Source organism: Plasmodium coatneyi, chromosome 12, assembly GCF_001680005.1.
Source record: "Plasmodium coatneyi strain Hackeri chromosome 12, complete sequence".
Taxonomy (NCBI): domain Eukaryota; phylum Apicomplexa; class Aconoidasida; order Haemosporida; family Plasmodiidae; genus Plasmodium; species Plasmodium coatneyi.
In genome coordinates this window covers 373,492-397,213 of record NC_033567.1, presented here as the reverse complement: position 1 = coordinate 397,213, position 23,722 = coordinate 373,492, and the positions used below count along the sequence as shown (strand labels likewise).

General features: G+C 37.6%; 7 protein-coding genes across 7 annotated transcripts; 4 read left to right on the top strand and 3 right to left on the bottom strand.

Annotated features, from left to right (window-relative positions):
- Nucleotides 1-1,916: 1,916 nt before the first annotated feature.
- PCOAH_00037690 (Cyclin 4) lies at nt 1,917-3,462 on the bottom strand (the record flags this gene model as incomplete). Its single annotated transcript, XM_020060560.1, has 6 exons — nt 1,917-1,957; nt 2,072-2,156; nt 2,289-2,385; nt 2,553-2,755; nt 2,912-3,091; nt 3,241-3,462. 6 exons carry the CDS (start codon nt 3,460-3,462, stop codon nt 1,917-1,919), a joined length of 828 nt encoding a protein of 275 aa, XP_019916840.1.
- A 484-nt stretch (nt 3,463-3,946) lies between these two features.
- PCOAH_00037680 (Uncharacterized protein) lies at nt 3,947-7,189 on the bottom strand (the record flags this gene model as incomplete). Its single annotated transcript, XM_020060559.1, has 1 exon — nt 3,947-7,189. One exon carries the CDS (start codon nt 7,187-7,189, stop codon nt 3,947-3,949), a length of 3,243 nt encoding a protein of 1,080 aa, XP_019916534.1.
- A 2,298-nt stretch (nt 7,190-9,487) lies between these two features.
- PCOAH_00037670 (Small heat shock protein) lies at nt 9,488-10,120 on the top strand (the record flags this gene model as incomplete). The annotated part of the gene is made up of 1 exon (XM_020060558.1): nt 9,488-10,120. The coding sequence occupies one exon, from the start codon at nt 9,488-9,490 to the stop codon at nt 10,118-10,120; it is 633 nt and encodes a 210-aa protein (XP_019916348.1).
- A 1,867-nt stretch (nt 10,121-11,987) lies between these two features.
- PCOAH_00037660 (Uncharacterized protein) lies at nt 11,988-13,934 on the top strand (the record flags this gene model as incomplete). Its single annotated transcript, XM_020060557.1, has 2 exons — nt 11,988-13,481; nt 13,728-13,934. The coding sequence occupies 2 exons, from the start codon at nt 11,988-11,990 to the stop codon at nt 13,932-13,934; spliced, it is 1,701 nt and encodes a 566-aa protein (XP_019916684.1).
- Nucleotides 13,935-14,425: 491 nt separating this feature from the next.
- PCOAH_00037650 (Uncharacterized protein) lies at nt 14,426-15,007 on the bottom strand (the record flags this gene model as incomplete). The annotated part of the gene is made up of 1 exon (XM_020060556.1): nt 14,426-15,007. The coding sequence occupies one exon, from the start codon at nt 15,005-15,007 to the stop codon at nt 14,426-14,428; it is 582 nt and encodes a 193-aa protein (XP_019916221.1).
- Nucleotides 15,008-17,257: 2,250 nt separating this feature from the next.
- On the top strand, nt 17,258-18,944 carry PCOAH_00037640 (Mg2+ transporter protein; the record flags this gene model as incomplete). The annotated part of the gene is made up of 2 exons (XM_020060555.1): nt 17,258-18,608; nt 18,808-18,944. The coding sequence occupies 2 exons, from the start codon at nt 17,258-17,260 to the stop codon at nt 18,942-18,944; spliced, it is 1,488 nt and encodes a 495-aa protein (XP_019916308.1).
- A 1,455-nt stretch (nt 18,945-20,399) lies between these two features.
- Nucleotides 20,400-23,499, top strand: PCOAH_00037630 (DNA ligase; the record flags this gene model as incomplete). Its single annotated transcript, XM_020060554.1, has 2 exons — nt 20,400-20,605; nt 20,949-23,499. 2 exons carry the CDS (start codon nt 20,400-20,402, stop codon nt 23,497-23,499), a joined length of 2,757 nt encoding a protein of 918 aa, XP_019916687.1.
- Between the last annotated feature and the right edge of the window lie 223 nt (nt 23,500-23,722).

Below are 23,722 nucleotides of genomic sequence, written 5' to 3'. Positions count from 1 at the left end.
GTACATATTATATTCATGTTCGAACGTTTTGGCATATAACTGTAGGCCATGTTAGCAAAAAATTTCCCATCTCTAACGCACGTACACAATTTTGGTACGCAAGACCATCATGTGGATATGTACATCATGCGCCCATATAAACCACATACGCATAATGATTTTGCTAATCGTATTTCCACTTAATGGTGTAGCAAGCATGTTGAGCTGTAAAACATTCCTACATGTGGAGCAGCTTATGTAAAATAGTCCCAAATTAAGTTAAAGTGGAAGGATCTTCCCCACTGCAACAGTACTACACGTGGGACGTATTATAACCCATGTAAATTGCCACCCATTTATTATATGCATTTTCCGTACACCTTTGTATTCTTTCACATTTGTAGGGGGTTATGCAAAAATGCGTATATTTTCCAAAAAAAAAATAACTCATAATATGCATACGAAAGTATTCCTTTTGAGTAAATGGCTAGCTACCATTTGTTACTTTCTTTTGGAAATTAATAACCCCCCACGAATTTTTTCATCTTTTCACATTTGAGTAAAACTAGCCAATTGGCATTTAACGCAAAAGGGTTGTAGCTAGCTGCAGAATGTCCCAAATGTAGTGGCTATTTTTTGACCTTTCAAATTTTGGCAGGGGGCATGGCAAAAAAAAAAAAAAAAAAAAAAAAAAAAAGTATTCGCTTTGTGGATAAAAAAAAAAAAAAGCTGTTCAGGATTGAATAAAATATAAAATAAATGCGATAGGCGCACTTTTAAAACAATTTTAAAAAATATAATTTTTACATTTTTATTCATTTTGAGGAAGATCTGCAAAAATATGAAATAATTTTTACTGTATCTGCTTCTGGCGTACTTTTCGCATACATTTGTAAACATTTTTTTCATGGAATATTTTTTTCTTTTATGCCGTTTTTGAGCCGCACAAATTTAAGTGTTTTCAACGTTTACGTGCTCTGATTGGTACTTACATTTTGTGTGGCCAAAAAATAGGTTCACAATTAAGGGAAAGTTCCTTTGCAGGGAGGAGGATATTATATAATAGTAACTCTATTGTATTCTTCCTACAGGAAACATAGCAAATGTACACTCCTTTTATATGTACGAATTTACGTATACATTATCTGTACGTACATTTTCAACGCAAGCAACTTGGCCAACTATGCCTATATCTTATGCGCAGCGCCGCTATTGCTTTCGTAGTTCGCCCCCTTTTTACGCAAACCAACCCAATGGGAGACCCCCCTTTTCGAAATCAATTTAGTAAACCACTGAAAGAAAATTTTTTTACGAATGATGAATTGTAAAGATACGATGTACTCTCGAGTCCTGAGTAGAATCATTGAACTCAAATATTGCTCAGTTGAGCGTGAGTTCAAGATGAAGTAAACTTGGTAAACTGACGAAAAAAAATTTTCAAAAAATGGTTTTTAAATTGTACTAATGGGGTAGGGGGGTAATGGCCTTCCACGCACGGCTCCAACTTTTGCGTAATTGTTGCGATCATTTGGTGGTCACAGATTGTGCAATGTGTGTATACTTGAATATATATTTGAATGTGTATTCCTGCATACCTGCTCCCCCGATACACATATATAACACCCATTTGAATTGCATATTTATGAAACTGCGCCAGCTCCTATGCCAAATTAATAACATGTGATGTTTAAAAGTTCATGAGGATGAGGCGTGTCGGACAAGACGCAAATAAACGGGAAGCGCATTCCTATTTTTGGTATTATTAATAACCCATGTTGGCAAAAAAAAAAAAAAAAAAGGAAAAATTCAAAAATGATAAAAAAAACAAAAACAAAGATTAGGGGGTCACAAAAAAAAAAGAAAGTGGAACATAATCGTGCACATGTGCATGTGCATACATTGTTATGCTTTTCCACGTCGATCCAAATGTGATATGCCTATTTTTCCTTCTTTAAAACGTCTATATAATCGCAACGTCCTGTTAAAGGCGCAAAGGGGGGTTGGGAAATATATGAAAAAGGGTACATGGTAAACAAATGGTGCTTACATTAACTGTTAATCAATAAGCACGTGTGCATGTGAGGGGTAGTACCTATTTTGTAGAGCTGCAAAATTTTGATGCATATTTTTTTTATGTCTTCATATGCAACGTCAAATAGTGAGAACCAGTTGGTGCTCTGAGGAGAAAAAGGGTGTGTGGAGGGAGTAACAACTGGATTGCCAGCTGCGTGGGTTTAAGAAAACGCAGGTAAGTGCAAGCGTTTTCATGCATAAACAATCCCTCATCTGTGTGCAACGTTGAGGCGTACCTGAATTAGCGGAATGTTCAACTTGTGTGCGGCCAGGAAAATGCTTGCGACTGCGATGCAGCGTGGTTGGTACTCGCAGCAGAGGGTTGTTCGCATGCTGCAGGGATGAAAAAGGGGCAACAATGATGTAATGCTAAAGTGAGCTCATATGAAATGTAGTATCACAATATAAAACGAAAAGAGTAAAAACGGATGAACAAGTATTGTGTTTTTTGTTTATCTTATGGGTTCAGGAAAGGCAAAAGGGAGAAAGCCTTTTTTAACCTGTCATTTAGGAAGCCCCACGAATATTGGGCCAACTTTTTCGTTAAGTCCTCATCAAATTTATTTAAATTGTTAAAAAGGGAATGTACATATGGAAGGAGAAATAAGTGGGGGTGCTGATTTATTTTGTGAACCATAAATCCCATCTCTTTTAAAATCAAAACTTCGTACGTGAAAACTTCGACTTTCATGTTTTTGTATTCCTAGGAAGGGGGGTAACGCGTGGGCAGGCTTTTGAATAGCTAAGCAGTTGTGCAGCTATGTATTTGCGCAGCTGAGCATCTTCCTTGTGCATGCACACACATCCAATGCTCATCGCGAGCAATGGACAATTTAACTGTGCCATCGCATGGGCTTACCATCGAATCTGCGTCTATACGGAAATGCTGCAGGTTGACATTTTTCACGTTGAAATAGTAGTGCCTGCTTTTTAAGTCCTCATATTTGTACAGGAAATAAAAGGCGCTGATTATTTTGTACACGCGGCAAAAGTCTTCTTCCAGTTTGCAAGCTAGGTAAAGCGATGCGGGTGCGATGAGCTGCAAGGGAAGGAAGGTTTGTCGGGATGGACAGGTGGGGGGAATAATGGAGGAATAACCGATATTTCTACGTGTGTGTAGAAACAAATGTGTTGCCTGTTCCTGTGCAAATGTATATTAGTGGGGACCCACTTGGGGGCGAACTTAACCTTGACGTCAAAATCGGTTAAGGACTTTTTAAAGTAAAAGCGGTGGAACAAAACTTGGGCAGTGGCCAATGTCACAGCTTTCCGCTTTAAAATGATCCCAGCCTCCTGTATCAACTGACAGCCGTATATTCTCAATTTCGTTTCGTCATCTTTGGCGACATTTTTTTCTTCGCTCGGGGTTTTTATATGTTCCCTATCAATTAAAATAATGTCATTTATCATGGTTTGCAGGGGGAAGTTGCACAAAAAAAGGGGGAAAAATGTGGAAACTAAAAAAACGGCAAAAAAGGGAAGAAGCCAAGTTAACGCTATAAATCGAGCGAACGTGTGAAAATGCGCATATCTGCAAAATGTTAACAACTACCAGGGGGAAATACTTTCCCCATCGATGAGGTAAACAAAAAAAAAAAAAAAAAAAAAAAATACACACGGTAGAAAAGAAAAACTGTTAAAGAGGTATTTAAAACTCAGTCAAAGGAACAGCGTGGGACAGCCAAACAATACGACAGTTTTTGTTCTCAAGAAAGTTAGTTTTTATATTTTGTGCTTCGCAGAAAATGTATGATAGAGTCCCCCTGCGTGTTGTGCACACTGTGGGTATATTACACATGGGGGGAATGGCCAGGAAGCCTTACACTTTGGCACAGCACTTATTACACCATTTTGTTTTGTTGTATGATTATTTACTCCGTATAAATCTTCACATTTAGACCTTGACGAGCTCCTTCATTTGCTTCAACTTTTCTGTAAGCTTGCTTCTCGCATTTTGCAGCTCCTTCAGCTTCATGATATTATAAATGACGATTTTAAAGTTGTTACTGTGTGATACGTCTATGGATTTCTCCGAGTCGAACAAATCTTTTTCGAGAAATTTATTCTGTAAAAATTTCAAATCGGCATATTGGACCTTTCCCTTCTTTAATATTTCTTCATAATTGATATGGTAGAATTGTTCATATATAATTTCATCGATTAATTTGATTAGAATTTGCAACACAACTACTTCGGATAGGGGTGACAAGTAATGTTCCCATTTGAGCAGGTCTGTTACCTTTACCTTGGCGAGGTGGTTTAAGTCATCATATATGATAACTCTCATTGTGGCTAGTAGGATTGGGTCTACAATAAATTCTGTGCCTATGTATAGGTAATTTTTCTTCTGTGAATGTTGGAGTTTTTCTTCGATGTAAAATTTGTTAATACGATCTTTCATGGTAAAAATGTTGTACTCGTTGAAATATATATTTTTCCTTACATAATCGTTTAGTATTTCCTTTTTTTTTCTCGTAATTTTTGCGCTCTCCATGCTGTTAACATCAAATCGTTCATACAGATTTTCATTGTTCTGGATAATATTAAGCTTTTTAAATAAATCCACCTTAATCCGTGGTAGACTTTCTAACATGGTTAGTGGTAACATATCAAATCCTAATATTTGTATAACTATTTCTCGAACAATTTTCACATCGAAATGGAAGTACACTTTTGTGTTTTGCTTATCAACAAATCCGTATTCTAGGAGAAGGAGGTCATTGCTCAGGTTGCCGTAACTTATGGTGATTTCTTCACCGATGTCTATATCTTTTGAGCTGATTAATTGGACATTATCTAAATTGCTAATTGGTGGTTGCTCTTCCGGAGGATGGTCTTCTTTTGGCGTATACTCAATGTGGGTCTCCCTAAAAATTTTCTTCATTTCGTTCGTTCGATTGCGGTCATCCCCAGAATGGGAATCCATCTTGGAATCTCCCCCAATGTGCAACCCACCTTCTGCACTTTTTTTTATTTCCTTTTTGATAATACAGTTGTTGTCGAAATTGCTATGGTTACAGATGTCTATAATTGGTATTAGACACATGTATTTGTTTTCTTCCTCCTTTTCGGCTTTCTCATATTGGTTGAAATCGTGCTTAGCGCATTCCTTTACGGTGATCTGATGGATGGCCTTCTCCACCTTTTCCATTTTGACGTTGCTGCTGAGGATGTTGTCCTTGAGCTCATAGTGTTCATTGTCGTTTGGGTTATTTTCGCCTTCTTCTATTTGATCTTTTTGATCTATTTGATCTTTTTGATTTATTTTATTTCCCCCCTCCGCTGAATGCTCCCCATTTTGAGTTACGTTGCCCTTCACTTTTATGGCATGCGAAGAGACGTACGAATATATTCTCATCAGGAAGTTGTAATTGACGAAATTGTCCAACGATTCGAATAGGGATTCCGTGTACGCGATGGATTGAATAGCTTGGCTGATGGATTCACTTGGTGCGCTGGGCGGTAGTCCTCCATTTGGGTGGTTGTCCTGTCCGTTTTGGTTTCCCTCCCCTACCAGCAACGCGAAGTGATACAACCTGTTAATATCTGCCGTGCGGTCAGGTGACATGTCCTGGCGAGATTCTCGTTTCTCCTCCCAAAGGGGGTTGTCAGCACAGGGTAGGAAATTCTCAATCCGTTGGTAATACTTATTGTTAGTGAATAAAATTCTGCGTATGGCATTTTTGTCAATGAATAAAAAGTTGGAGTCCCCATGTTCTTCACCCTTAAGTAAATTTAATATTTCGTGCAGCATTTGCCTCCTAAAATAAATTATATTTTTTATATTCATGTTGTTGAAAAGATGGAAAGAGGAGTCTGAGAAAAGTAGGGGCAAATGGGACAGACGTTTTTTATTAACAATATAGTTGATGTAATGTTCGTAATTTTTATAGAAGAAAAAATTGGTCTTCTCTTTAAGTGTGTCATTTGTTTTTTGGGTAAGGGCGAAGTTTGTTTGGTCTATGTGTGTGGGGTGTGCCTTCCGTGGTTTCTCTTCTGCGTTAGCGTTACAGGGGTAGCTGTTCTTTGTGTTATCATCCCTTTGGTCTTCACTGCCCGTCGAATTTTTGCCAGTTACCCCATTCGGCTTCTCCCTTTCGGCGAAATAATCCCCAAGAAGAAGAAAAAAGGTGTTGTTAAAATTATATGCATGAAGCAGAATAGTCACATATTTCGAAACGAAGTGGACATACATTATTATGAGTGTTAATTTCACGTCCCAGAATTTTAAAAAAATAAGTGGTGACTTCATGAAGGATAAAAAGTGGACGTGCCTTTTGTAAATGTCATATAGTAGGATGGTAAGGGAGGGTAGTTCTTTTATCTCCTCTTCCATGTTGTTTTTAAAAATGTATTTTATATAGTTTACGTTATAAGTGCTGGAAAAAAGGTCCACGTATTTTCGAATTTGCTTCACGATGTAGTCATAGTGAATTATGTATGAACTCGGTATGCTGCATATGACCCCTTCCTTTTTAATTTTATTTTTCGCCGTCAAGCAGAGGATATTGTTTTCATGATTGAGGTCACTTTCGTTATCACCATTTGGGGTGTGATTAATGTTGTCCTTTTTGATGCTTCCACTGGATTGATCTTCATTCGGTGGAACATTCGTATCGACGTGGGAAAGATGTCCAAAATTTTCACCAACCTTTATGTTGTGCTCTGCGAGAAAATCGCCAATTCTATTTTTCTCATAGGTATATTTATCCCTGTTTTGTTCATCGAATTGTACATTTTGTAAATTTACCGAGTTGTTCATAAAATGGCTAGCCAAATGGGAGATGGTAAAAGTGGGCTCCTTCAAGCTGTTTTTATATTCGTATTTCTTATGTAAGACGGATTCTATCAATCCGTTTAGGCAATTTAAGGAGCCACTTCCCTTACCTATGTTATCCTCCTGGGATAATTTCAACCGGGTGTCCTCCCTCTTGAACAGGTGAAAGGAGTCTTTTCGTCTGCGCACCAACGTGTGTGAAGGTAAGTGATTGTCTCTTCCCGTTATGAGGTTACCATTTTGTGTAAAAGAGGGGAACAAAATTTTTTTTCTCTTAACATGTATTTTTGTGCCATCACTTGTCAGTGTGTATACCAGTAGGAGTGCCCATTTTAGCCATGACGAGAAAGTGTTATTCATGTTACTGCTCTGGATGGGGGTAGGGATCGATTTGGCATTGGCGTAGCAATGTCGGTAGAAGTGACATTAGAAGTAGAGGTGACCCTATGGATGCACTGCCTTCTGGTAGTAGTGCATGTGTGTGTCCCTATCGCATCATCTTAGTGAAGAACAAACTGGGAATACAATTTATCCGCGGTAACGATGCCCCTCTTGTTTCCCTCCCTGTTGAAACATCTTCCTTTTTTGAACACACAAAATGTGGCACTAAATGTTGCCAATATTGTATACATAGCTTGGGATAGGCATTACTTATAATTGGGAGATTTTTTTTCTTAAAAGAGGGATGTTACATGGAGGAGGTATAAGAGCAGGCACATTCCACCTCACTCCTTATCATTAACTATAACGAAAGGCAGCGTGGGACTCGAAGTAGATGTCATCCTGTGCCCAGCTTTCAAATTAGTACATTTTTACTTTGAAGATTTTAAAATATTCGAGCAAAGCGAAACATTCTTAAACCGCTGCGGAACTGCAACTTTTCCTACATGAGAATGTTAATAATGGAAGGAAAAAAAAAAAAAAAAAAAAAAAAAAAGAGGGGAAACCAATATAGGATGCACCTGTGGTTACAATTTGCATCCATTTGAATGTTTCAGTTTTGTGTCATTTTGGATTTACTGCTGTGTGTGTGTATTTTTTTTTTCTTTTTCTCTTTAGGTGGGATGCCTTATTGGATATACTTTTTGATAGCCCATGTAGGGGGCGAAAAAAAAAGCGGCGTGGGATATTTTATCCCATGAACCTTCTCGAAATTTACCATTTTTCACACTTCCAAATTTGGGATGGTACATGTGTACTTGTATGCTTTACGCATTATCTTGTCTCACGTAAGCCTGGGTTATGTCCTTAATGGGGTCATTTTACCACGGGTACATATGCGGTTTAGCGTTTTTAATTTTTCTCATTGATGCTTTTGAGGAAGATAAAGAAAAAAGCAAAGATTGTGTTATCATTCTACCGTGGTATCGTGCAGTCCTATCATCGCATATTAGAACATACGGAGCACACTCATCCCGACGAGCGCGTCGATTGCAATATGGGGCCAAAAATAACAGCCCCCCTTCCTTTTTTCTTTTTTCCTTTAATACACTCGTCAATGAGTAACATGGACAACAAATAGGACGTTATATCTATGGCATGATCGTGTAGAACGGAAAAATCCATCACACGCATGATTTTCGTTTTTTTTCGAAATATCCTCACTGCACTATTTCGAAAAACGCCTTTTTCGTTCCAGGTACTCTTTCTTTCCTGAGCGCATATCAACTTTGCATGCAACCAGTGGTCTTCTACATGGGCATATGATGGGGTTATTTTTAATTTACAAAAAATGGGTACGTAAAAATGAGTAAGCGCGAGCTGGATGGAAAGCTAAAAGAGAACAAACTGAGCACCAGTCTGGTGAGGAAAACATATCCACCGGGCGGAAACGCAAGGAAAAGCGCATATATATGTATGCACATATATATATGCATATATGAATTTATGAAAGGTTGCGAAGAATGGCTTCCTCATCATATTGCACAAATATAGGTTGCCAATTGGCGGTAATATATGCATAGTAGAACGAAAGATCGCCGGGCGAGACGTATGCACAGAATGTACCCATTAAGGAAACATCCATTTTGTGCCGATGTGTGAAAACGACGAGCAGTTGAAGTAGGCAATACTTTCCACTGCACATAGAAATTGTTTTTTCTTCCTTTTTAGCCCCATGCATGCATGGAAGAAGGAAAAAAAAAAAAAAAAACACCGAAATTGCGGAATTCCGTATATGCAAATTTTGGGCAAAAAATTAAAAGAATAATTTACGAAAATAAATTCATTTATTGGAATTGTTTTTTTTTTAATTGTTAAGTTTTCACGTAGCCAATTTTTTTCCCCTTGTTTTAATTCCCTACTTGATTCCATTTTGTTTTGTGTAACTTCAGAATTTACCTCCTTTTTTTTTTTTTAAACCTTCACATTTGGTAATACTGGAAAGAGTTGGAACTTTCTTATTTTTTGCATACGAGCGTGTCACATGTAGAAACAGTTCACTCGCGCTGCTAGTTGCCTTCTACAAGCAAAGATATTGTGAAATAACCCGCCTACAACTGATCAGCAGGAAAAAGAATCCACATAAATATATACATTGAATATATACATTGAATATATACATTGAATATATACATTAAATATATATATTATATATATTTACTTTGCCACGTGTATACATTCTGCGGCCGTCCCGTTCTCCCTTCTGTTTGCGCAAAAATGGTGATGAACAACATAACAAAGTCCGATACACACGATAGGAAGGATGAGCTGACGGTGGACAAAGGCGGAATGTTCGATAACTTTTTCGAATGCATGAATGAGCAAATGAAAAGAATTGACAGATACCACGAGGACATGAGCAGAATGATGAACTCACTTAGAACTCATTATTTTAATGATGAGTTTTCGAAATATTTTCCCAGTAGGAGATCCCTCTTAGACTATGATTTAGGGAACGCCAGAAGGAACGATATGTTTTTTGGAAAACCCCAATTGTTTCAAATGGATGGATTCAAAAATGTGCCACCAATGGACGTCATTGATAAGGACAAAGAAATTGAAATAAAAATAGACGTTCCTGGGTTGAACAAGGATAATGTACAGATAAATTTATATAACAGAAATTTGGAAGTTAGTGGAGACTTTAAAAAAACAGAAGAAACGAGGGATGATAAACAGAGGTATTATCTGAAGGAAAGGTCACAGACGTCCTTTTATAGGTCCTTTCAGCTGCCGGAAAATGTGTGCGAGGACGATATTAAGGCCACCTTTAAGGATGGCGTTTTAAAAATTGATATTCCGAAGAAGGATGTGCTTCCCGAGAAAAAAAAAAAAATCGAAATTCAGTGATTCTCTCCTTGGGGAAGACGAGAATGGCAATTTTGATTCCGTTTGATTTTGTACTTATGTGTTCACTGCACTATAGGGTACATTATTCTTTTTTCTTTTTCTTTTTTTATTGTATATTAAACTACTATCCCTTTTAGTAGCAAGTGTAACAGCTATTGATTACACGGGGGTTTTCCTAAACATGATTGATAAGCTTTTAAGGAGAAGGTGTGTAATTATTTTTTCGCCATTTTGTGCAAACTGTGGAGGGTTCATAAAGTATATGCGTGGCGTCTGTCCCTACACATAATCTCGCAAGGGGATTCCTCTGCCAATTTAGACTTCTACATACGTCGAGCATATCGCGTATGTTAAGGTGTGCATAATTGTAGGTGAAAACGCGGGTGTAGGTGCAACAATTTGAGAGCTTCAAATGGAGGAGACGTGGGGAAACACCTCTTTAAGCATCCAAAAGGAAAGAAAAAAAGGACAAATCGGAATAATGTATCTCACTTTGAGGGTACGGAAAGCAATTGCTTATTTTTTCGAATGTGGAACGTGGCTGTAAAATGAAGCACACCAAGGACTATGCAGATACACATGGGAAATTTGCACGACGGAGAGCTTCTATTTTGGGGATCAAATGTGGAGCTACAAAAATAAGTGAAAATACACAAAAAGAAGAAAAAAAAAAGTCATCTCTCTTTTTCCGAAATGTTAGGCATACTATTTTCTTATATAAAAAAATTGGCCATTTTTTCCTCTTGGAAAATTTTCACTTTGGCATTAATTTTAACAATTTGCCTTCGCGCGAGGGAAGATAAAGCCATTTTATTTGCCATAAGGTTTTTTTTTTCTTCCTTTTCTTCCCTTTTTTTTTTTTTTTTTTTTTTTTTTCTCTACAGCTAAATGCTTAGCAATTTCTCATAATTTTATAAAATGGTAGGAGGAAAATATGGGATGGGGGAAAAGAAAAGGCAATTAGCGGTTGCGCATTTATACCCAAGGTTCTGTGTTACATATGTATAATTAAAAAGCGTCATGTGGTCGATATAAAAAAAATAAATTAAAGTACGATTTGCAGAATTGGTTAAGCGGAGAAGGAAAAGAGAAATTTGAAAAAAAATATATATTTTATGGAAATCGACATAGAGTTGGCAGTAACAGATCAACTTCATTTTTCCATACAGCAAAAAAAAAAGAGAAAAAAAAATAGCAGCAAATTTACCTATTTTGCAGCAACAGGTTGTGTTATTGCGCCTATGGAATCATTTCTATCGAATAGTAGGAATGACGAAAGAGAGAGGCAGCATTAAAAAAAAAAAGAGAAAAAAGGAAAATTCACACACCTACGTTTCGAAACCGTTTTTGTGCTCCACCAAGTAGGCACCTTTCTGATGTTGAGAAATTTCTCAGTGACGAAAACAAACGTAGGCATATACTCATATGAAACATGAGCATATATAATCTTGGCTCAATATATGCATGTGTTCACATCTGTGTGTATATTTGCACGTTGTGACACGCTTCCTTGACACCTTTTTTTGTTGGCTCCTCCATCGAACTAGAATAAGAATCCTAATTAGATAAGGAGTCTAAAGCGGTCACTGGTTAAACGTGCAGTACGTGTGTAAAATTTTAACATCCATGCAAAAGTAGCAGCACTAGTTTGAATTTTTCACTCTATCAATTGAATTTACTAGGGGGATTAATACCAATCTGTCAATATAAAACTTTTACAGCTGCACGAAGGGGAAGCACTGCGCTCATGTGATTAGCACATCGGGGGTGAGATCGTTCTATCCAATTTTTTTTTGTGGGCTAAACTGGGAGGCAGCAAAGGGGCCAATTAGCAAATTGCCTAGTTGCGGAACAGACGCGCCCCAGAATGGACCCAGAAAATGAAGTTGTAAAATTGCTGCTACGCGTTGGGCAGAAAATCAACAAAGGCGCGGAGCAGTTGAAGCCATTTATTAAAATCATCGTGGAGGATAACTGGCTTGATTCTCTGGACAGTTTGAAGAATCTAGGGGAAGATGAATGGAATAAGCTAAAGATACCTATACGGTTGCTGGACGAAATTAAGAAAGAGTTGGGAATTAGCAAGGAAGATGAGAAAAGTACAGAACCTTGTGATAAAGACCTGTCAAATCATATGGGTAAAATTGGACCGAGTGAAAAAAAGGCACCCAGGGAGTTAGGACATCAAAATGGGGACGAAACGTCCAACTTGAACAGTTTAAATGAGCAGCATGGTTTAAGTAATTTGCATAAGAAGCTGAAGAAAGGTGTCATGGACAAATGCACCAATAGCCACCAAGCACTTCGAGAAGATTATGAAGAGAACAACGAATGTACCAAACGAATTAGCACATCTGATTGCAACAATGTGGATGATAAAAACGTGGGTAAAAGGAAAGGCGGAACGGGAAGAAGTGTCGAAGTGGCAAAGAATGGGGAAGGAATAAAAAGTTCATTTATAAAATATGATAAAGACAAACTAGAGAAAATGATAAAAAGTAACGTTACCGATATTCCCAAGGAGGACATTTTTTACTTATCCTACGATGATGAGAATTTTACCTGCCGTAGCTATTCGGAGGAGAAAATGAGCACAATTAAATGCATTAACGAAGCGCAGAAGTTGAAAAAAATTAACATAGACGATTTAAAAAGTCTTATACCAATTTTATGCAAAATTGTAAAAAATATTTTAAATAATCCAAATAATGTAAATACAAGAATTTTGAAGTCTAACAATGATATAATGAAAAAAAAAGTATTGATATATCCAGAGGTGAGGAATTTTTTACTCTCTATAGGATTTGCGGCAATACACGTATTTTACGTGATGGAAAGAGTAGACACATTGTTGTTACTATGCATTTATGAAACTTTGCAACATATGGTCAAGGATTCCATAAAAATTGATAGTCTACCCAAGGGTGCCTTTGACCCTTTTAAGTCAAATATTGTCTGTGTGGATACCCTAAAGAAGGGCAAAATAAAAAGTGATGAAGAAATAGACAAACTGCTACGCGAGAAGAAGGAGCAAATGGAGAAACTGATGAACCAGGCCGTGGACTTGAATCCAAAAATATATCGTTTTCAACCCAATGCACCTAAAAGTGGAAGCAATAGTTCGTCAGATACGGAAAAGGAAGAGCGATCAGAAGATTTAGCACTTCTTATCCCCAATATTAAAAACTTGTACAAAGAACAGACCTTCAAGTCGAAAACAAAACTGGAGTTGGAGAAAATGTCCACAAGGAAGGTTTATTCAAAGGCGGTTTTGAAAATATTGTTCCCTGATTCTTATGTCCTTGAAATGTCCTTTGCGGCTGGGACCCCAATACATGAGGTGAATGAAACTATAAAAAAGGTAAGCCAAGTAATGGAATTCTCTCTAGTTGGGGAGAAAACAAATTGGGAAAACTTTTTTTTAGCCTACCCATTAGGGAGGTGGCAAAAAAGAAATTACATTTGTGTCTATCCCATTTGTTGGTTAGTTTCTCCCCTCCCTAGACTATTTTTTCATTTCACTTTTCACGAAGCTAAGCGTTTGTATGACTTTCCCCATTTCGTGCAACATTTCCACGTGCCACTTTTCCTTCACTGCTCCTGTTAGTTCCTGAACTCATCGGTGGTGTCGAAGAAATGGTTCATCTATGAAACTCCTGGGATATGTAAATTTGACCCGCAGAAAAGGCTGTCCGATTGCAACCTGATTCCATCTGCTCTGCTGCGATTTAAAGTAGATCCTGCGGAGGATGGCGAAGCTCACAATTCTTTCTTATCTGATGAAGCCATTACCAAGTATTTTGTCAAATCGTGAAAGGGAGTACCGAATGGGAGCATAAGAAATGCCCACGTGACAAATGGTAAATTGGGAAGGACAACAATTTTTTTCCAAAAAGTTTTACCAATTTATTATGTTATCCTTTATCGCATTTTGTTTACATGGCATTTTAGCTTTTCCCATTTTGATCACTTCTTATGTTTCTTTTTTTAAAGCATAAGAGAACGTATTTTTTTGTACTTTTCGAATGGGTTATTAAGTCTTTTCTTCCCCTTTTTGATGTTTCCCCTGCTGCGCCGGAATGAGTAGCAGGGCTTTTACACATCAATGTAATGTGTCATTTGTACGTAGCACTTTTGTGTTTATTCACCCATGGCATTATGTTTAATTGGTTCGCTTTAAGAATGGCAAACTCGGTAAGGTGTTATAGGGGTAGACGTGGCAAAAAAGGGGGCCACATTTCGTCGCAAAACGAGGAAGCAAACAAGGTAAGGAAGAATCCCTCTTGCACAAATAAGCGAATCCGTTTAGTCAAAAATAAAGTGGTACAATTTCTGGAAAATATTTTGTGCCGAAACCGTTTCGTAATTATTATTATACATTTCATAGTTCAGATAAATATCTTTCATTTTTTTATCATATATGTGATTTTTCTGTGCAAACAAATTTTCAAACTCCTTTTTGGATTTTTCAAATTCGTTTTTTGTTTTCCATTTGTCTATTATCAAATATGTGTTAAAACTATCCTCACCACTATGTTCGTTATTTGTGTTTGAAAAGGTGGAATTTTTAAAAATGCTAGTTTCGCAGAATCCCTTGTGTTTTCTATTGACATCGTTAAAATGCTGCACCAAATTTAGTAGCTCCTTTTCGTTTAAAATGGCTGACTGGGGGGGCTCCTTAGTGTTTGCGGTTTTATTGTTTTCTCCGTGGAGGTGGTTGTCCGGGTTCTTCTTATCAGAAATGTTTACTTGTCTAACTACGATTACGTCATGGTTGTCCCTAGCCCCATGCATACTCAATTCGTTTTGCCGATATAGCCTGTTCAAGTTCCACCCGACTGTGCTGCTTATCAGTACCGTAAGTAGGGAGCCTTTATATTTGCTCATTTTGCGTAAGCGTTTATTCGGTTCAGCGAGCACACAACGTATATGGAGTGATAGTGGTGGTGCATATAAGCATATAAATTTATATTTGCATGTGCATGCGTAATTCTGCAAAGGTGTAAAAGCCCTTAGCTGCTTACGCGGTGGACGAGTTGGACGCGAATGTACACAAACATATTGGAAGTTCAATTCTCGGGAAGATTTCAATTAAGCACGCCTCACGTGAGTTACAAAATGGGAAAATTTTACGAAACGCCGGAGTCGTTATTCATGATGAAGTGTAGGGAAGGAACCCTCCTGGGGATGAAGGAAAAAGTGTCTTTTTATTTTGTTAATGTGGAAAATATGCATACAGAACGTTAAGTGGGTTTTTTCTGATTTATTTTTATTTTCTTAATGTTGTATTGGAATTTTCTGTCTGCTGCGCTAAAGCAGGAATGTTTTGTTTGACGCGCAAAAGGGAATATTATATTTTTTCTTTTTTTTTTTGCATGCATTTGGGCATACTTTTATATTCCTTGTTTTGTGTGGGCGACAACTTGGGAGAAACCATTCATCAAAGATGAGCGAAAAGGGAAAGCATTAAATGCGGCCTCAACAAAATAAGCGTTTGTAAAGGTCCTACAACGTTGACTCCATTTTTTTTTATTGTTTTCGTGTCATGTTTGCCCTTTTTTTTCGTTTCATTCGTTGCATTTCATTTTGTTTGCGCGGAAAAATTTACATTACGGTGAACACCATTTTGTAAAAGCTAAGCCGACGTAATCATATTTTATTCAAAGCGAGAAGGAGAACTTTTTTTTCAGCAAACTGGCAAGAAGCAAAACAGGTAAGGAAAAAAACGGCAAGTGCGTGATCCAAGGATGGTCCACCAGGCGGAACAGTGACACCGAACGGGATATACCATTATGAACACATGTGACCCCTGTGCGAATTTTTGTAGCCCTTAAAAATAAAAAAATAAAATAAAGTAAAATAAATAAAACACCTCCTTTTGAGAAAAATTCACTGTCGCGCTCTTTTAGCTGTTTATCCCCCTTTTAAAATGTAGTTATTTCCATGTTGGGGGTGCCAAACATTATGACCATTTTGAGAATGGCAAAAAGGGAAAATAAAAAGCGCAGCAAAGATTTGCGGAACATGGATATTTACACACACCCATAAGGAGCAGGAAAATTTTAATCCCTTTTATCGAAGCGTAGCCAGCGCAATCATGGCAAGGCAAAATTGGTAAGTAAATGTTATGTGTCACATTAAACTTGTGAAATGACAAAGGGGAACTTCATAAAAGTGAACACGTGGATGCCCGTGCACACTTGTTTTGGATTACCGCATTGCAGACATGATGGAAGAACACATGCATGCTTACATATGGCACGGAGTGAGGAGTTTTTAATTTTTCTCTTTTACTCATTTTTTTCATTTTCGCGTGTAAGCAATATTCCTGTTCTTCCCTTGGGTGCCCTTCACACTTGTGCACGCGTATTACAGATATGACCTGAAATATTGCTTATCCATTTTATATGTGTATGCTTACGCGTTTGTGCACCTGAACATTTTTCACATTTCCCTCGTAGTCCACTTGGCTATTTTGCCCAAGTAAAAATTGCTTCTGCGCACATACTGTTTGATAACATGCCAAAGGGTGCTTGCGATGACGCAAAAGGATATGCATTTACAAGGTGTGTATATACTTAAGCAATTTTCCTTAGAATTTTCCTAAACAGGACTTAGTTTTTTTTTTTTTTTTTTTTTTTTTTTTTTTTTTTTTTTCCCATTTTGAATGTATTGTTTTTACATGGCACATTACCTTGGTTACTGGGTTTATTAGTCTCTTTTAGTTAACCTGACCAATATGGCCCCCCTCCCCTTTTCATTAGTGTACAAATGCAAAAATTAGTGACATTCTTGGAATGCCTGCTTTCTGTGATGTGCCCGATTTTTTAACCTTCGGGGTGCCTCCTCATTTGCGTGCGCTTAAAAGGAAAGAGCCTTATGGCCAAGCTGGCATGTACATGCATGTGCATATGCATGAGTGCACAATTTGTTCATCATGTTGCTATAACTCATTTGGCTAGATCATCTTTCTTTAATATTATACGTTAGGATATTTTATTATATATATTTTTTTCCCTTTACCATTGTTGCTTCGCCTGTGCGGTTTGTTCTTTTTGCCCTGTGTAGCTTTTTTGTCCCATTTTAGTGAAGCTTTTAAAGAATTTTCCGCTGTACACACCTTTTGCTTCCTTTAAAATGTCTTATGAATCCTTTATGCTCAAGGACAACGGGGAATGTCTAAAGCGGGACTACGACTGTGACGAGCTGGATTTCAATGACGATGATGACATTGTGAATACCACAAGTTTCGAGAAAAACACGTATGAATACAACTTGAAGAGCAAGCTAATTAATCGTTATAAGAAAGAGAAGGATGAGATGGATACCTTTTCGAGGATGGAGAACTCGGTAAATAGTTCCACATTTATAAATAGGGAAAGATATTTTCTGAATGACGACAACACGGAGTTGAAGGCCAGGATACGTAACTCTCTCTGCAACAGTAACAACAACTCAAGCGGTCAGAGCAACCACGACAATCATAATGGCAACCACAGCAATTACAACCTGAACTACAACTTCAACGTGGACGCTGCAAAGAGGGAGTCCAACCTTAAACTGGAGGGAATACTTCACGAGAATGATTACCTAATTCAGTTAAGCAAATTAAAAAGACACGTGATCGTAGAAATTTTTGGTGGAAAGTGTTTCATAAGGGAATATTTATGCACGGAGTTATTGAAAAGAGTGAAGCAATGCTGCCACATAAATTATATAAAACAGAAGAGTGGGTTAATAAACTATCGAGACTGCAAGCAGCTTCTCGCAGAAAATAACAATATAGCTAGTATAGAAGCGAGGCTAAATGCCATACTGGTATCCCTGCCCCCATTAACATGCATCATTTTACATTCCAGTGTCTTCCTAGTGATAAAGGAAGATTTAATTAGAGATGATCTGATTAAGAAGCTATGTAATGTGTCTAAAAAGTATACCAATTTGTACAAAGTTGACACGAAAATTATGGAGAAAAGACCCTTTGAATTTAGTGCCCTGGAATGCGTTTTTTCAAGTACCATTGAACATTTAAATGCAGAAATGAAACTCTTAAGTAAAGATTTTGCAGACATCAAATTTACTTTAAAAGTGACGAATTATCAGGATGTGTTGACAAATTTGCATAACCTAAAAGAACCAACCAATATTTTAATAAATAAAGTAAATTCCTTCATTAAGGCTTTTCACGAAATATCAGAAAATAATGCAGACTTGAAAAAAATGGAATTAACCAAGTGTTATTTTAACCCTATTAATGGGGAGGAAGACAATAAAGAGGCAACAAATCAGGATCTGCAAATGCTCCTCGAATATTTCGATCAAGAACTTCATCAGATACACGATCAGGTGAAGCACTTATATGAGTTAATGCAGAACTTGGAAAATAAAATAGTATCCGATTTGTCTCTTTCTAGGAATAATTTGATACGCATGGACATAGTTATCAGTTTAATTAATTCTGGCTTCGGCATAGGAACACTCATAACAGGTTCGTCATGGTGCGCTTCATTCTCCTTTTGAGGAATTGCCCCAAATATGTGCGCCCATGTGGGGCGTAACGGCTTAGCGATGTAGTGACGTAGAGAGCATGGAAAAGTGTTGCATATCCACTGCGAGCATGACTCAAGACGAATGAGTTATCTCATTTGATGCAATTTTATTTATTTATTTTTTTTTTTCTTTTGCAGGAGTTTTTGGCATGAACTTGAAAATAAAGCTGGAGGAACACGAATTTGCCTTTCTCTATGTCACGGGGCTGGTCATTTTTTTATGTTTGATAACTGTAGTTATGTCTGTTTATTTTTTTAAGTGTATTCGAATTTAGCTGATTTGCAGCGAGGGGTGAACTTATTTTTAAAATGCTAAGTAGCTACTGGAATTGGTAACATTTATGCGCCTCGTGCGTGTGCGCAAAGGCGCCATATAAAAGTGTGTAAGGATATGCTCCTGAAGGGGGGCGTGTGCAAGCGTGCCTATGCGCGTGTACTTATGCGGACTTCCCCCCGTTCTCGGTTTAGCGGTAAATGAAGTGCGTAGCGTAATTTAAATGACCCGTACATGAACTTGTGAAATACGTGAGTAGCAGCCTCACCTCAATTTACACACAAATTAAATGCTCCCGTAGTAGGGAACATAAAACATTTTATCATTTTTATTATTTTTCAAGCTACGTTTTATACATTCTTATTTTAATCATTTTGCATTTAGTGGGACAAGAAAAAAAGAAAAAAAAAATCTCCATTCTGTGACACATTTTACACTTTCTCCTTTTCAGCTTCTTCAAAATGAGAGCTGCTTATTTTTGAGTCCACTTTTCCTTTTTTTGCATAATTCTTCACCCTCCCTTTTTAGTAAAATTCAACAAATTTGAAATTGCGCAAGAGGGGAAAACATTTTTTGAAGTAATAGGTGTGTTTATTGCTACTATTTTTGTGTGTGTGTTTTTTTTTTTTTTTTTTCTCCTTATCTGGTATAGATACATTTTTACATGCGTGCACGTATTGTGTATGTATCCACGCATATAAGCAAATGTGTATGCTTTTTTTTTCCCCCTCCTGCGAACTATTTCGTTTTTTTGATTTACACATAATTACATATTTTTAAGTGTAGCATCATTTTCCCCCTCTCCCTTTCGCTTTTTTTTTTTTTTTTTTTTCGTATCTATTGGCTTTTTTATGATGTTCTGCTAGGGATGTAGAAAATTATTTCCCTTTTTAAGAAAATTATTCCAAATTAAGTGACAATTTTAAGGAAAAAGGACTGAGCATATGTGTGTGAACAACATATAAGGAGATTTATAAACACCTTTTGAAGATTTTATCATGTAATCTCTTTTTTTTTTTTTTTTTTCACACCTTGATATATGAAATTATCTTGGCTATTTTTTTTAAACAATTTCATTTTTTAAGTTTTAATATAATTATGGAAAAGGCACCTAAGCAAGTAACTTTAGAGTGAGTTTTTAATAAATAAGAAGATAAGCATATTTGTTTTTTTACTTATTCTCCCGTGAACTTAAGAAATGTTCTTAAGCAGTGAGGGAAGGATATCGTAGCGCGAAAGAAATGTGCTATGATATGGGGTGAACAGGCGGCAATCATTCGGCGAGTGTCCCCATGGATATGCAAGAGGCTACGCGAAGTGGTTTGCATAATTTTGTTTGTACTTTTCCGCATGGTCGAAGTGCTTGTTGAGGCAAGCCCAATGCCCACGGGCACCATTACCATTACTTACCACGGAAATAGCCTGTGCGTGCATGTGTATAGGCAGCTGTGCTAACATGAAATTGGTGGTGCTACTCCTCATAGCAAGAATGCTTTTGTGCAAAGTTAACAGTTGCATGAGGAGAGAATACGCTTATATAATACCCTTTATGCAAAAGAATAAATTCTACAGACGCAAAACAAATTTCAACGTGAAAGTTTTCACCAACTTTAGAGACAGTGCATCGAATAGACGCAGCGATTTTTTGTATGGACATATTAAGTTTTAAAAGAGAGAAAAAGTGATGAGAGTGAGAAATGGGGGAAGCACCCATTCTTCAGCAAGTGCAATTAACTTGTGTCCTGTGCATGCATGGCAGATGCAAAAAATACATACACATATATTTACATATACATATATATGTGCATGTGTGTGTGTCTGTGGATGTAGGGACACCCCTGTTCTGCGCCTTGAACGGGGGTCGTGCCCATTTTAACAGATCGAGATGTGTATAAGAGCGTGCTGCCATATATGTAGAAGCGTTGCTGTGTGCACATCTGCACGCACCGGTTTTAGTGTAGAAAGGTTTACCACTTTGGCTTTTTTTTATTTCCCGCCTGTGTAGGAAATGCTTGTCCTTCCCGAAGAAAACAATGGATGGGCAGAATGAAGAAACGGACGTTAAGGAGGAATGCAAAGTGAAGGGAGAAGAGAAAGAAAGCAGCAAAAGAAAAATAGCAAGTGATGGAAACACAAAAACGAAAAAGGCCAAGGCGAAGAGCGAAAATGATGTAAAAAAAGGGTCACTATTTAACTGCGCCGTTAGGGAGGATGATAAGGTGAGCGACCTAACTTCACCCAAATTTAACCCCGTACATTTTGATGTAAGTAATTTATACCTTTCGCAAAAGGATAAAGAAAAACACAAGTTTAAGGATTCTTTATTGTTCACTTTTCTGACAAATACATTTAACCAAATAGAAGAGCTAAAGGGAAGTGGAACTGGTAGCAAGAAGAATGTAGCAATTATCCTGTCCAATGTTTTTAGAGTTTTAATATACTACAGTCCCAACGATTTAATTCCTGCTGTTTACATAACGCTAAACAAAGTGGCACCTGATTATTTAAATGTGGAAGCAGGTGTAGGAGAAGCTCTCATTTTAAAAACAATGTCTGAGGCGTATAGTAGAACTGAATCGAGTATAAAAAAGGATTTACAACAAATTGAGGATCTTGGAATAATAGCAGAAAGTTGTTCCTGCAAAATGAGGACGATTTTTCCTTTGCCTCGTTTGACTATCCAGTCCGTATTTAATGAACTGAAGAGCATACCAAATTTGAGTGGTTCAAATTCCCAGCAGAAAAAGAGAGAGGTAATTAAGAAGCTATTGGTGAGTGCGAAAACTAGTGAAGCGAAATATATTGTTCGGTTTTTACAACAGAGATTGAGAATTGGGGTGAACAGCGCTACTGTGTTGCAGGCCTTGTCTTATGCATTTATTTTAACGCGTCCGTCCATTCCGGAGGAAATTGTGCAAAAGGGGAAACTAATGAACGAGCAACTGCTAAGCGGGAAGGGAAATGGCAGTGGGGAGGATGACACTGTTAGCGATAGCACAACGGAGAATGAAATGAATAAAGTGAAGACGAAAAAGGCAGGGGTGCTCAAAGTGGAGAAGCAAATTGGGGAGAGTCCTTCTCACGTTAAGAGGGAAAATGAAAATCAGAGCGTGCTCGACCAGTTCGATTTCGATGCGCTGATACAGTCGATCAAAATGAGGAACGAAAAAATAAGCAAACCGAATTTGTTCTACGACATAGGGAAGGAAGGAGACACTCGTTTGCTACCCATATTTAAGGAGTTAAAAAAAAGCTACTGTGAAGTGAATAACGATTCGGACATTTTTGAATGCATGGAAAAGTCTGTGAAGAGTGCCCTCTGTGAGTTACCAAATATCGAAATAATCATTCAGAATTTGCTAAATGGAGATGATATGAACACGTTAAGCAAAAAATGCACAGTCAAAGCGGGGCTGCCCGTACAACCTATGTTAGCGAAACCGACCAAAGGAATACAAGAAGTACTTGACCGGTTCAATAATGTGACCTTCACGTGTGAGTATAAATATGACGGAGAAAGGGCTCAAATACATTACATAGATAAGGACAATATAAAAATTTTTAGCCGAAATTTAGAAACCATGACAGAGAAGTATCCAGATGTTATTCAAATAGTGCGGGATCAAATTATTAGCGGTGCGAAAGAGTGCATTATTGATAGTGAAGTGGTCGCTTATGATATAGAGAATAAAAAGATATTACCATTTCAGGTGCTGACTACGAGGAAAAGGAAGGATGTTGACATTGAAAATATAAAGGTGAAAATATGTCTGTTCCCGTTTGACCTAATCTGTTGTAATGGTGTGCCCGTGATTAAGGAACCGCTGGAAATTAGGAGGAAACTTCTCTACTCATTACTGAAATGTAAGGAAGGAGTGCTGTGTTATGCAACACACTCCGAAATGAACAATATAGAAGACATGGATATATTTTTACAAGATGCAATTGAAAATAATTGCGAAGGGCTAATGGTGAAGACGCTGCTAGATAATGCATCGTACGAACCATCAAGAAGATCATTAAATTGGTTGAAGGTGAAAAAGGATTATATAGAAGGACTATCTGACTCGGTAGATTTAGTACCCATAGCGGGTTATTATGGAAAAGGAAAAAGAAGTGGAGTGTATGGTGCATTCGTTTTAGCTACGTACAATTCAGAAACTGAAAATTTCCAAACTGTATGTAAAGCAGGCACCGGTTTTAGTGATGAAATTCTGGGCTCATTATACGAAACTTTGAGTGATAAAATTATACCCAATAAGAAATCCTATTACGAAGTTTCAGATAAGTTAAATCCTGACGTGTGGTTTGACGCACACTACGTATGGGAAGTTAAGGCGGCAGACTTGTCCCTCTCGCCTGTGCATACCGCAGCCATCGGGGTTTATTCCGATGACAAGGGAATTGGTTTGCGTTTTCCGAGGTTTCTGAGGCTCAGGGATGATAAAAATGCGGAGCAGGCCACCACGTCGCAGCAGATTGTTGACTTGTACGAGGCACAGTTCACTTACAACAAGAATAAAAACGACTTTAATGAGGAAAGTGAAAGTGAATGAGGTTAGGGGGTAGCCTCCTTCGAGGCAGTTGCTCGTATGTTGTTATGGAGGAATGTCGCCAGAAAAGTGTACCCGTTTAATTGCTCCTGCTTGGAGTTTATTCCTCATAGCAGGGGTGAAGTCCCCTCAGGGCATACCCACACCCATGTCGCCACATTTACAAATATGTACATTGAATGTGAGCAAGGAATGAGAATAATTTGGGTACACCAATACGAAGTTT